We start from the raw sequence: 12,772 nt of genomic DNA, 5'->3' as shown, positions 1-12,772 counted from the left end.
ATTGTAGTGGAAATTCAAGTAAAAATATCGAGTAAAAATCAGCCCAGACTCTGATTGAGGCCTTATGTGCAACCTGATGCACGAAGAGGAATAGATAGATATGCTTCCATTGGCAGTTAGTCTGTGTGTTCATGTCAATAACTTTTAAAACGTTTAGATTAGTGTACATTCTGCTCAAAATAATGGAAAGGTCGCTTTCATATTCTTGACCCAAGATGCTTTCTACAAAGCAGCATGAGGGTCTCTTCTTTGCTTGATCTTAAATACTTTAACTTCTTGTGTTTTTATTTTGTTTGTTATTCTTTTTATTTTTACTTTACTTATTCTTGTTCCTACTGCTGTCTTTGTTGATGTAGTGCAGTTCAAGCATCCAATGTTAACATGAAAGTTTTTTGTCAACATGAAAGTTTTTTGTCAACATGAAAGTTTTTTGTCAACATGAAAGTTTTTTGTCATCATCACATACATTTGCATTATTTTAATAACTGTTTTCAAAAGAATTTGTAAAAATAGCAATTCACGATAAATGATAACAAAGAATTAGTATGATATGTCCACTTTTATTATAATATGAAGCGAATTGACAACAGGATTAGAAAAATAACTTTCAGCCATTTTGGTTTTGTCTTGTGACCTGACGTTTATACAGAAAACAGCTGTCACAGCTCTCACTAATGTTGTCAAGCAATTTAAATGGTGGTGCGCTTTCTCGCTTCCTTAGACTCTTCTCCAACACCCTTCAGAATCAACAGTAAAAAGTATTCAAGAGTGTGCCCTCTGGAGTTAGAATATCCATTTCCCCATTAATGGCCATCCATAATATATTGCGAAATATATCGTTAAAATAAAACATATAAAAACAATAAAAGAAATCCCAAGTGTGCAAAAACAATAACCCTGAGACACTTGATCACTCCATGCTACTCCGTAGCGGCACCAGGTGGCGAAATGCTCACAATTCTTCTCACATACATGATAGCCCATTTCCCCCAGCTTGGATTCGGCCCTCCTCACAATCTCGTCGGGATCATAGCATCTGATCACAAGGTTCACTTCATTTAGTGACAATGTTAATGGGTAAATTGTAAGTAACATAATGATTCTTCCACAGTGAACTTAAACTGACAATAGCTACGTGAAACCGAAATATAATATTAATCAATTTTTAAATCATTCAGCCACCCCTGCAACCATCTTCTTTCTTATCATCAATACTTTTACTTTACATATTCTAAAAGGAACTGATCGTGAAGATATGTTTTTCAGGTCAGAAAACTTTGCTAAATTTACTTTCTCCACACTTACTCATGAAATGTGGAAACGGGTAAAAAAGGAAATCATAAGAGGCACGCTTTCAAACTGTCGTAAAATTAGCCGTTTTCTGATAGACCATTCCTTTTGGTCTTACAATATTAATGATCTTAGACCTATTCGGTAAGTTCCAAAATTTTCGCTTCTGTCGCCAAAGTCAAATCTAAAGAAATGCTCATGAATGTTATACAAATGCAATCAAATGGCAGTTCAATAAAAGAAATAAACCAGCAAAACATCAGTTAGTCGTCCCTTGGACGACACCTGAGGTTGTGGGGATCACATTGACAGATGCAAAAAATGACAGGGCCCACCACTCTCGCCTATTCTGAGCGATAATCAGCAGGTGGACCAGACCATTCTTTGACGGTCGTAAGTCAGTTCGTTATTTGGCCACCGGGGTGTCGGCCACCCTCCAAGCTGTCTAGAAGGACAGAATACCATGAATCGTGCAAAAGACAAAAAGTGAAAGCAGTCTGTTTAATCAAACGCAATACCCTAGAATAATCAAAAACTTTCATCTGAAAATAGAGGTTTCAAAAAGTGAAACAATGACTGCTGGTGGGAAGGATGAAACAACGATAAAAACTGATCTACCAAAAAAATACTGTTGGCAAAACTGCTTGAGGTTGTAACATGGAGTAAAATAGAATTCATAGTGAAGTGTCACTGACAACAAGAGAAAAGATGAGTGGATTTGCCTTTTAGAAAATCATGTCCAATTGTATCCTACCCGGTCTGCAATGAACAAATTCTTTCCTCCAAAAAGAACTGCTAGTTTAATTTAAATCGTTTTGTCATTCGCTTCTGCATACTGTTGAGGCATCACTGAAAACGAGACAGAAAAAAATCTAGCCTGGATGCAGACAGCATCCAGTAAGGTATGTAGTAAGGAATTCAGCCCTGTCCCAACACAATGTTATAAACCTTTTACTTTTAAAAAGTGACATAAGATTCCTAAGGCTAAGAGCTTTAAGATCCAGCAGAGTAGCCTGCTTCCAGAAAGTGTCGTATGCCTTCTCCAAATCAAAACCACACATAGAATAAGCTTTAGTGAACAAATGTTTCATTAATAAATATTTCGGAGCGGATTAGATGATGTAGAGTGTTTTCTTCATGCTTACGAAAATAACACAGAGGATATGCTACGATGTCCAGAGTCCAATATTTAATATTATACGTCAGAAGAATTCTTGCCAATCTTTGGGATTATCACCCCGACTTCTTTTCTCCACGGGAGAGTAAAGCAGCCGGACACCCAGATAAAGTTAAAACTAAGACAAAAAGAGAGAAAGACATTTGCAAGATGCACTAGCAGGTGATAAAGGAAGGTTGTCGAGGACAGGCTGTGTAGGTCCTTGCATCTTTGAAGGTAATGCTAAAGTTCAGAGGAAGTAAAGAATTTAAAATGTTTGAAATTATCAGATGATAAATCACATGGAACTTAGGGTATTTAAGCACACCTGTTAAAGTCAGTAAGTACACAAGAGCTGTTTAGGAAAGGGATTAGGAAAGGCGGAATAGTGCTTTTACTTCGAGAATATCAAGTCCTGTCTCTAGGCTTATACACATGGTTGTGCCTATCATCCTCCTTACGTACACCACAGCCAATAGTTCATCTGGTTGCGAACATGTAGGCACCGGACCCTGGTCGGTACTTTCGCCATGGAAGGTCTTCCCCCTGATGAAATATTGGCATCATAATTTATCTGTAGGGGTTTAATTTCTTAGCCATTTTCTTCTCTTATACTTACGACAAGGCAATGGGTCTATATTCCCTTGGCTGCAGTTGTTTCCCGGGGTATGGCTCGAACAGGAAAGCTATTTCAAGTACTTGGTCGCCATCCTCTCCAATGCAGATCCAAACAGATATCTGCATTCAAGATCGCCACAACAACAACGGATAGGGCTTGACTGGAAGTGATTTTTTTCTAAAAGGAATATTATGCAGGGAAAATATTAAAAGCCTTCTAATTGGCCATCTGACTCACGTGGCGTAATCTCGTATGCAAATGATGAGTCGCTAATACTGATCAGTTGCTTATTACACCCCAAAATCAATCTATCTATTCCTCTTCGTGCATCAGGTTGCACACAAGGCCTCAACCAGAGTCCGCCACCGATGTCGATCGGCTGAAACCCGCTCTAGGTGACCCCATGTCCAGCCCTTTCCTTTCATCTCCCTTTCCACTGTTCTTACTCCAAGTTTCCTTTGGGCGCCGTTTTCTTCGGCCGTCTGGAGTCCATCGTAGGGCGACTGTGGAGAGGTCTGCTGTCTGCTGGCGGAGCACATGTCCAATCCATCGCCAACGCCTTCGTTGAACCTGCGTGGTGATGGACTCGGTTTCAGTTCTTCGGTGGAGTTCTTCGTTGGTGATGGTGTTTGGCTACACCCCAAAATGCTGTATGGAAAATCTTCAAAGCAAGCAGACAACCTTTTATTGAAGCGTAGCAGAAGCTCAGAAGCAGCAGAAATTCTATCTGGATATGAGATTAGGTCCTGTAGGCCAAATGGCCAATCAAAAAGCTAAAGTAGGGTCCTTACATAAGTTTTCTTCGGGAAAATGTAATTAGCGAATTGCCTTACGTACGCTGAAGACTGGACTGGTAGTCCTGATAGCTATCGCCCAAAATAGGCTTGAATGGCGGGGGCTGTCAACTGCCGCGTCTACCTGCTCTTCCCCAACGACAGGTACTAGTCAAGGGACGAATCACAGACTGACTAGAAAAGTGTTCACAACCTCGCAACTTTTGTAAGGTTATTTTGTCTTTGGGAAACATTGAACGAGTTGTGTCTCTTGATGACTTTTACAATATAATTGTTAATTAAGGGATGAATGATTAATATAGTATGTTTAAAGCTTCAGAATATATTTTCCAGATCTATTCACCTAGGAAAGAGGTGTGCACGGTACACCAACCCGTTGAACTTACATTATCCATCTTGTTATCCTATTTTTGCAACACTACTTTTGGGAATGAACAGCTGGTGAGGGTGTTTCACATTTATATGAATTCAGCGATAGACAACTTACTTAGCTTCTCTGTCCAAGTAGTTCCTGCACTTCGCTTTGTCCTCGCCAGCAACGTCCATAAATTTCTCCTTGCAGATGGAAACCTTGCTGAAAATCTTCCCCATCATGCTGGCGAGAAGCTTTAAAAAAATCTGCTCACTGACTTTGCAATCGTGATTTCCTCTTAGATGAATCACCTCTTCGTTTCCTAGGAATAAAATATGTTAGAAACGGATCAAGTTTCATTTTGTCTTAGTTTTATTTTCTTCCTCTTTCTCTCTATTTCTCTTTCTTCTTCTTTCTCTCACTAGATAAATGGGTTAACATCAGAGATTAGATGCGTTATTAATAACCACGTGATAATTTAGCGGACATTTTTCTTATATTTTTCATTTTTTCATATTTCTTGTTCATTTGTTGGTTTAAAGAATTATACGTTTGCACATAAAGAGTGTAATGATTATTTCGGTGTAAACATGTTAATATGGTGGAAACATGGCATATTAATCTTGTTTTCGTGAATCATGCGGACTATTTCTGAAAGGTGCCTTTCATTCCATTTATTGGTCTACATCTTTTCGAAGACTTAATGAGAGTGACCTTTCACAACCACAAAACCTGTGTGTCCATCGAGGACAATAACAAAAACAATAGCTCATGCCCATAACCGATGTTGGGGAAGGAAGGAGGGAAACATAAATTATTGGTTTAAAATACAATGGTACAGGAAGAAATAACCTAATATCACAACTTCAGATTAAAATAACAGCATGGAGGCATTCTCATAAGATATTCTTCAAGAAGACATTGAAGTGAGCAGGCGATAGTGTACACTTGTGGACACCCATTGCAGGCTGAAAGAGCATCTCCTTCAACTTTGACTTCACCTGTACAGCAGTTGCAAAGGCTTATAACCGTAATCTATATTAAATGATTCAATACGGTAGCAGTAAAACACACCTTAATTTTTAGATGACTAACAAATCATCAAAGAATGTTAAAAGATATAAATCTGCTTCAATGTAGAAATGAGATGTAATTCGAGTAATTTTATTGATACCGTTCAATATATGTAACTAGCAAAGTCATAAGAAATCACACAATTTTAATGGACTACTTACCAACATACACTCCCCAATGTGAATAAATCTTACGTTTGAATGATACCAGGTCTCCTGGTCGAAGAGCGGCCAACACATTTTCATTGTGTTTTTTTACCTTTTCCTTTACCATCTTTAAAATCCAATAAAACCTTCACACCTGCACACATAGGAGAGATTATTTCTAGTAAAACAAATATAAGTTTTTAAACAAGTTGAAAGAGTATTATGTCAACAATAGGAGAGCACCATATTCCCACAAGACTGTTACAACGTCTAGAAAGGAGAAGGGGGCTGCGACCACATCTTTTTTAACTTCGACTTTATCTAAACAACAGAAACCAAGCTATTTAGTTCATAGGTACCATCCAATCTGTTCAACATTTGAAAAGTTACTTAAGATACTTTTACTCCTTGTCTATTCCTAAAGTGCTAAATGTCAGCTAGTCAGACAATGACTATTGATGTCATCCAAATTGCTCTTAAACAAGCTGTAATAACGGTTACATTTTTTTCACTTTGTTAAAATACTTCCACGCTATATCTTGGAGTTTTACATGTAATTGAACGGTGCATCATATTTCTGCGTCTCATTTTGACAAGTAAAAAAACATGTATTAAATTATTTTTAAATCTTTGTAGACATTAATGATAGGTTTCACAGAAACTTGACTAGTCGAATGTTCTCTGTTGTAAAGGCTCCTCTTAGGAGAAAATATGTGAAATATATGGCTTTGTCTTGCAATGAAAAAATATATATATAAACAAAGCCACACGTTCAACGATATTAGAAGGGTTTTTAATATCACCCTTAGGAAGACCTCAATATCCATTGTCTCTAAACGTGCGCTTCAGTTTCATGAAGGTGAATATATTATACATAACACCAGTAGTTTGCTAAATAAGTTTTCTCCAATGAATACAATACAAGGTTATGCAAAGCCGGTGTCAACGAGGTGCGACTGATATTTAGCATTTGTGAGTTACCGAGTCATCACATGGTGGATTAAAACCTCAGTGGTAAAGGGGAGAGACAGAGGTATGTGTCTTCATATATAGCATCTTTCTGCACAATGACAGACAATGCATGGAACTGGTTTGAGGGAAGCAGACAGAGACATTATGCTTGACTCTAAAGGATAGGCTTGAAGTCATTAGCGAAAACAAAGATCAGTTTCGTCTTCAAATTTATTTGGGACTGCACCTTACTTTTTATCAGGATTATTTGTATTATTACTGTTGGCTTCAAACAAACTATAAACTTTGCTGATTAAATTGCTGAGTTAGAAACTGTTTGATGAGGGTCTAAAAAGATGTGTTGGACAATGAGATGAACTAAAGGGTTAAGCACGCCTTGTCGCTAAATCTCAACTGCGCTGTGATAATTATATTATGTAAATTAATATGAGCGTTACTCAGCGCTTTCAATAAGTCCTTTTGAGCCGGAAGCATGAAACATCTTGAGTCAACCATTTCTCCCAATCTCTACGCGCAAAAGATGTTAAAAATGTGGATATGTAAAATAATAATTTATTGCTCTAAGAAAAGCAAAACTGTCCTCATCCACTTCTTTACTTGAAACTCCTCTGGAGTTTAAGCGCCTTCTTCGAGGTTCTAGCTGGAAACGGCCAGCATAGCGACGGACTCTAGGAAATAGCTTGTGAGGATATGTTCCAGGATGTGAGTGTACAGATCCCTCGTCACAAACACTACTACAGGGATCTCTATTTCAGTTCAGGGCGGTTTAAATATGATTTTACAATGTACTGCACCGACTTACCTGAAGCTTTCATGAATGGCCAACTGAATACCCATGTCAAATGTTCCACTGGAACTATGCACACGCTTCTGACAAATAATCGCAGGCCAAACGTCACACGCTATCCACCACAGTTGTGTTGTAAGCAGCTCTGCTTATATCTTTCTAGATCATGTTGATACCATAAAAAATTAAAATACTGAGTCTGAGAATTTTACTAAGCATTTATTTAAGTATTTAGTTTTAAAAAATTGCACTTTTATTGATTAAAAGGCTTAGATGTTATTATTATTTAATATTAAAATATGTCATATATAGATAATATATTTATTCTACTATAATGTTTTTCCAAAGTAGGCCTATGCCTCATTATAAGAGAACTTATAGCCCACGAAGTAGACTATTAACGTTCAACTGGATTTTTTTACATACAAAACCCGCCTACACCAACCTGAAACGATAAAAGATAAATTTATTGTTAACTAATTACAAATTTGATAAAGCACTCAATAAACTGAAAACTCTTAAATGTATATTCCCCACGACCACTCTTCAGCATGAAGTGATATTCTACGAAATCGGATTTTCCCAAATTGGGACTAAATGTAATAAATACAAGCAAGGATGTTTAGTCTTCCATAACTTGCAAAGTGCAAACTTTACATAAAATATGATATATATGATAACTAAGAATACAAATTTGAACATATTTTTGTTGTTGTTTTAGTAAGCTGGAATTTATATGTATCTTCTTAAGTAATCATGAAAGAATCCTATGGAGAAACTTTGTATGAATGTATTTCCCAATAAGTAAGCAAAAGGAGTCTAGTATATGGTTGATTCGTTAAGTGTCAACTGCTGAACATAATATAAGAAGCTGAGAAAGGTTAATATATAATGATTAATTACTTATACTCGACCAACGGAGTTTCCTAAAGTACTAAGAAGAGGAGGAAGAGGAGAATAGCGATTTCTATAGCGCCTTTTTCGAGCATCAACCAGACTCAAAGCGCTTTTCATATATGCAAGCGAGCGCACCTTTTCAGGACGGCATCTCCATAAACACACAAATATGCAAGAAAATTATATCCTATATCCTGTTATATCCTTTTCAGAAATACTGATATGTAAAAACTATTTCATGAGAGCCTATTGTCATACTTCAACAAGGTTGTTGAAAATATTACAGTGCGAAGATCGAGCCAGTCTGCGCTGGGTACCGTAACGCGGGCGCTCGTCTGTTTTGTTTTGTGGTTTGTTTGCTTGGGTTTTTTGTTTGTTTTTTACTTGTGTTGTTGTTGTTGTTGGTGTTGTTTTTTTGTTTGTTTGTTTGGTGGTTTTTTGTTGTTTTTTTTTTTTGCTCTGGTACAACCTGTACCCCATGTGCACCCGTCGGCGTCCGTGAGCAAAGTCACGACGAAGCACAGTCATGGCAGCTACTGTCAGCCGTGCGGCTTTAATGCAACAAATCTCAGAAGGAAGGTGTGGGAAGACAGAAATAAACTAGAAACAAACGCCCAGGTCATAACAGACATATAAATTCTACCAATACCAGTTACCACGCCAACATTTGAAAGAAAAATTATAACTGTGTGTGTTAAATGTCTGTGTATGTATGCCTGCCCTTGTGAGCAAAAGAAAAATTTCTGTCTTGGGTCTCCCCGATTTGATTTGAAATAAAATAAACTTCTCAATTCTGTGTACCTCAACTCTGGAGCCTTCCAATGGCGTTCATCGTCTGCTAACACTGGTCTGTATCTTTTGTACCTCTGATTTTTTAGTAAATAAATCAAATGCGTTCAATACATTTAAAGTTTACTAAAAGTTCAGACTACAAATCGCGTGTACGCCCTGTCTGGTTCAGGTTTCATTCAAATTTGTGCCAAGCCCTCTCGTTGTGGTACACAGGACCGTTAAGCAAAACGAACAACTGACTTTGCATGAGGTGGTATAGAAATGTCGAAGTTATCGACTTTTTTTCCGAATATTTGTAATAAATTTGCAGTTCTTAATATAAAAAACTGATATGACGATAAATGTTTTTTTTAATCTATATTGATGTATCTATGGTGTATTCTTTATCCAATATATAAAAATACTGAACAAGGTACTAAATATGTTGAATATTTAGAACATTTAGTTTTGAGGATGCTGAGTTTCCATTAACATTAGATGTAATTACTAAGCAAAGAAATGATATAGACGTATATGCATAGGATAAACATATTGGGATACAAAGGTATACCTTTTGGATAATAGCCAGATATGTTATAAATCTTTAGATAGACACACACATTTTTTTCTCAGAGGGTAATTAGGAAAATAGCTCACACAGTTATATCAAAAACCGTATAGCACAGAATCAGCAACCAACAGCACCAGCGCGCATTCATACTCACCACACGAATCACCACCAGACTGAAATCAGACCCGCATCCAACTACAATTCATTCAATATTCAAAAATCGCATTTCTAATGAAATAAAGGATTCTCCTACTCTTGGTTTTTCATTTAAGTGGGATAATGGGACCTGGCAAAACTCTCTGGATGGGACATCCATTTCCTCCCGTTTTAACTGTGGTGGTGTTTGACAATGCCTTCTGATATTAAAAAGTCTGAAGGTAACTATGGGCCATCATAATAATATTCGAGCCACTGTGCACAAATTCACGCCCTGTTATTGTCCTAGACTGGTCAGTTGTCCTAGTAGCATATAGACGAGAAGAACTTTCAATCAGATTTGTAGAAAAGATGGGAAAAAATCTTTGGGAAACACAAAAAGACTTAAGTTTCCTGAGAAGAAAGAGGCACTGTTGAGCTGTTTTGTTATAGTCTGATGGTGAAAAACTCTTTAGTCACAACTCTTTTAAATCTCTTGGTCACCCACGATTTTTGTTAGGGTAAAGTACAAACTGCTTTGAAGGGATGAAGTATTCTAAAACAAAGAGGAGTTATTAGGAGATAGTGTTGACTAGATCAAGACCGGGGCACGTGTCGAAAAAGACCTGCCAGTTAATACAGCCTCGAAACAGCCTTGTAAGCTCAAAAACAGATAGTGACATGTGTAGCTAAATTGATTATAGTGCATAGTATTCCCCTGAAAGATTATGTGGTGTGGGTATCAGGAGCTAAACCACGACTGTCCACTACAGGCCTAGTTTCCCGGGGCCAGTGTCTGCGTTTTTCGTAAAACTCAGGAACATTGCAACACTTATCATGGAGTTCTTGTATTCTTGGAGACAAATAGTAACTGCCACTCAAAGCATATGCACTAACAACAGTTCCTCAAAGAATCAGTGCATATGGAGCAACATTTAATTAACTATATTTTTTTAATTACCACAGTATTCCCAGCTCGTTAACTTAAAAAAAATACTTCATAGCTTTAAACGCTGCTGCAAGACCTATAGCTCTTTGAGTCAGGGCCAGACAAATATGTCCCTACAAACTGAGCCGCGTATCCTTTGCCACAATATTCAACATTTTTTACTTTAAAAAAAATTTTTAAGTGAAAAGAGACTAAATGCAATCGTTTAGCTAGGTAAAACACATTTGAAAAGAGTTGCATTGCTTATCGGAAAAATAGGAAGATGGTAATTGGAAGATTACAGAAGAAAGCGAGGCAAAGGATATGAGAACCACATGAGCCAAACTGAAGGGTGGGCTGACAAACCGGATCCGCAAGTATTGTTGTGGCCCGGTATAAGAAATACCGGTATAAGAAATTTTTTAAAAATGACCACATTCGCGCCCCCCTTGTAAGTACGTCGGGAGAACCGCGGCACTAACCCAACTAAACTATGCATAACTGGGAATCAGAATCAAAGGTCAAGGCGTGGACTCAAAGTATTTAGTTGAATTTGCTACATCAGTTAATGTCCTCATGAGTAAACGTCTTCCAAGTGTTGTATAACCAACTGTTATGCCCATTATTACAGCAGATTATGAGATTTATTCCATTTTTATGTTTAGTAATTTATTTCTTGCTAATCCTCAAGAGACACAGGGCTTCAACAGTTTTTTTCTATGATAATATAGTCAAAATAAATTATTGCATATAAAATTGACTGCAGAAATATTTTCTTTAATTTATTTTAGGTTTGGTGTATTTTCGTTTGTTTCTTTTGTGCTTTGTTTTAATTTTGGTTTTGCTAACTCCACCAATAATTTACAATGAATTTTGTAGTCTCCTTAGTCTGTTCATCTGAAGTATGGAGCAATAAAATCAGCTATTTATTTCACCAGGCCATGTTGAGCCAACATTTTACCAATATTTTGGCAATATCGAATCCTGTATGGCTCCAAATGCTTGCTAATATTGCTTCTAATAGACTTAGAACTTCAGGAATAGTTCCAGTATCGAGCGCCAGTTTAGTCCATGGTTGCCGCCCATGTAAGGCCAGTATGGGACCTGAGTCTCTAGGCTATTGGGGAAGCTTCTCTCCAATAACAGAGCTCTCTTCCTTAATTTTAGCATTATTCCATCATTTACTGCTTAAAATATCAAATGGAAGATGGACAAAATAATCTCTGGTCCTGTACAATTTACAGTAATTTAAACTACCGCAAATTCGGATTTTTCAGATTCCGTTTGATTTTTCGATGCGGTCCATGTTACAGTGTTTATTATTGGCATTGTGTGTTAAATGTTCATATTTTAAAATTAAAGCCGCATATAATAATTGAAGCATTTAAGTCAGCTGCTGAAAGATACACCATCATGCCAAAAAAGGAGACCAAATGATTACGATGCAGCTTTCAAGTTGAAGATATTTGCGGCTTATAAACCAGTGTGGCTTATTTGTAAAAACAAGTAGAGATTTTTTTTATTTTGTGAGTGCGGCTTACATACAGGTGCGCTCAATAGTCCGTAATTCGCGGTAAGTATAAAAGCTTCCGGTTATTATTCAATAACAGCTACTATCAGTAAAAATCCACAAGAATATCTTTTTAATCTTTAGCTCAGAAAGCTAAGCAATGCTATTCATCGAAACTGGCATTGTTAATTAATATAAACACGTTTTGCAGACAGTTGAAGATGAATAATCATGAAATACAGATAGACAGTGATTAATGAATGATATTTGAAGCTTTTGTGCGTCCTTTTTTTTTTCGACTGCTAACGGGGTTTGTACATGTTTGTATTACAACACTTTTATAATTCTAAACCGCTACAACTACAATACGATGGTATAAACTTTCTACAGAAGAAAATCGTGGCACATAAACGTGTCTTACCTTTTCACTCAAAGATCAAAACGATGAATACTTCAGTCAATGGGAACTTTCCTTTTATATAGGCTGTAATGGAACATTCTAGAACATAGGAAGTGTCCACCCGGAAGTTGTCTTCGCTGTCACTCGTATTAAAGGGCAGAGAACTGGAACACACCGCGGAACTTTGTCTTGAGTAGTCTCTCTTTCACTGCGCTATCGGCTGTTGGTGCATTTAGCCTCAGTGTCAGTCGTTTGAAAGAACTTGACAGATGCTGATCGCCACTTTCGTCAGAGGCGGTATGCAAGTCGAGCACGGCATGGCCAGTCTATTCTTTTATCTAAGCAAACAAATTCTTTGTATCCCCAGCCT

General features: G+C 37.2%; 1 protein-coding gene across 1 annotated transcript; it reads right to left on the bottom strand.

The window, feature by feature from the left end:
* Positions 1–558: 558 nt before the first annotated feature.
* Positions 559–12,772, bottom strand: LOC112576210. Its single transcript, XM_025258503.1, is given in 7 exon segments — positions 559–1,036; positions 3,066–3,184; positions 3,903–4,006; positions 4,347–4,386; positions 4,388–4,533; positions 5,447–5,585; positions 12,424–12,772. Coding segments are annotated over 6 exon segments (774 nt in total). The 5' UTR covers positions 5,559–5,585; positions 12,424–12,772; the 3' UTR covers positions 559–783.

Source organism: Pomacea canaliculata, linkage group LG11 (genome assembly GCF_003073045.1).
Source record: "Pomacea canaliculata isolate SZHN2017 linkage group LG11, ASM307304v1, whole genome shotgun sequence".
Classification (NCBI taxonomy): Eukaryota; Metazoa; Mollusca; class Gastropoda; order Architaenioglossa; family Ampullariidae; genus Pomacea; species Pomacea canaliculata.
Note: the sequence above shows the minus strand (reverse complement) of the source record. Positions and strands in the feature narration are given on the sequence as shown.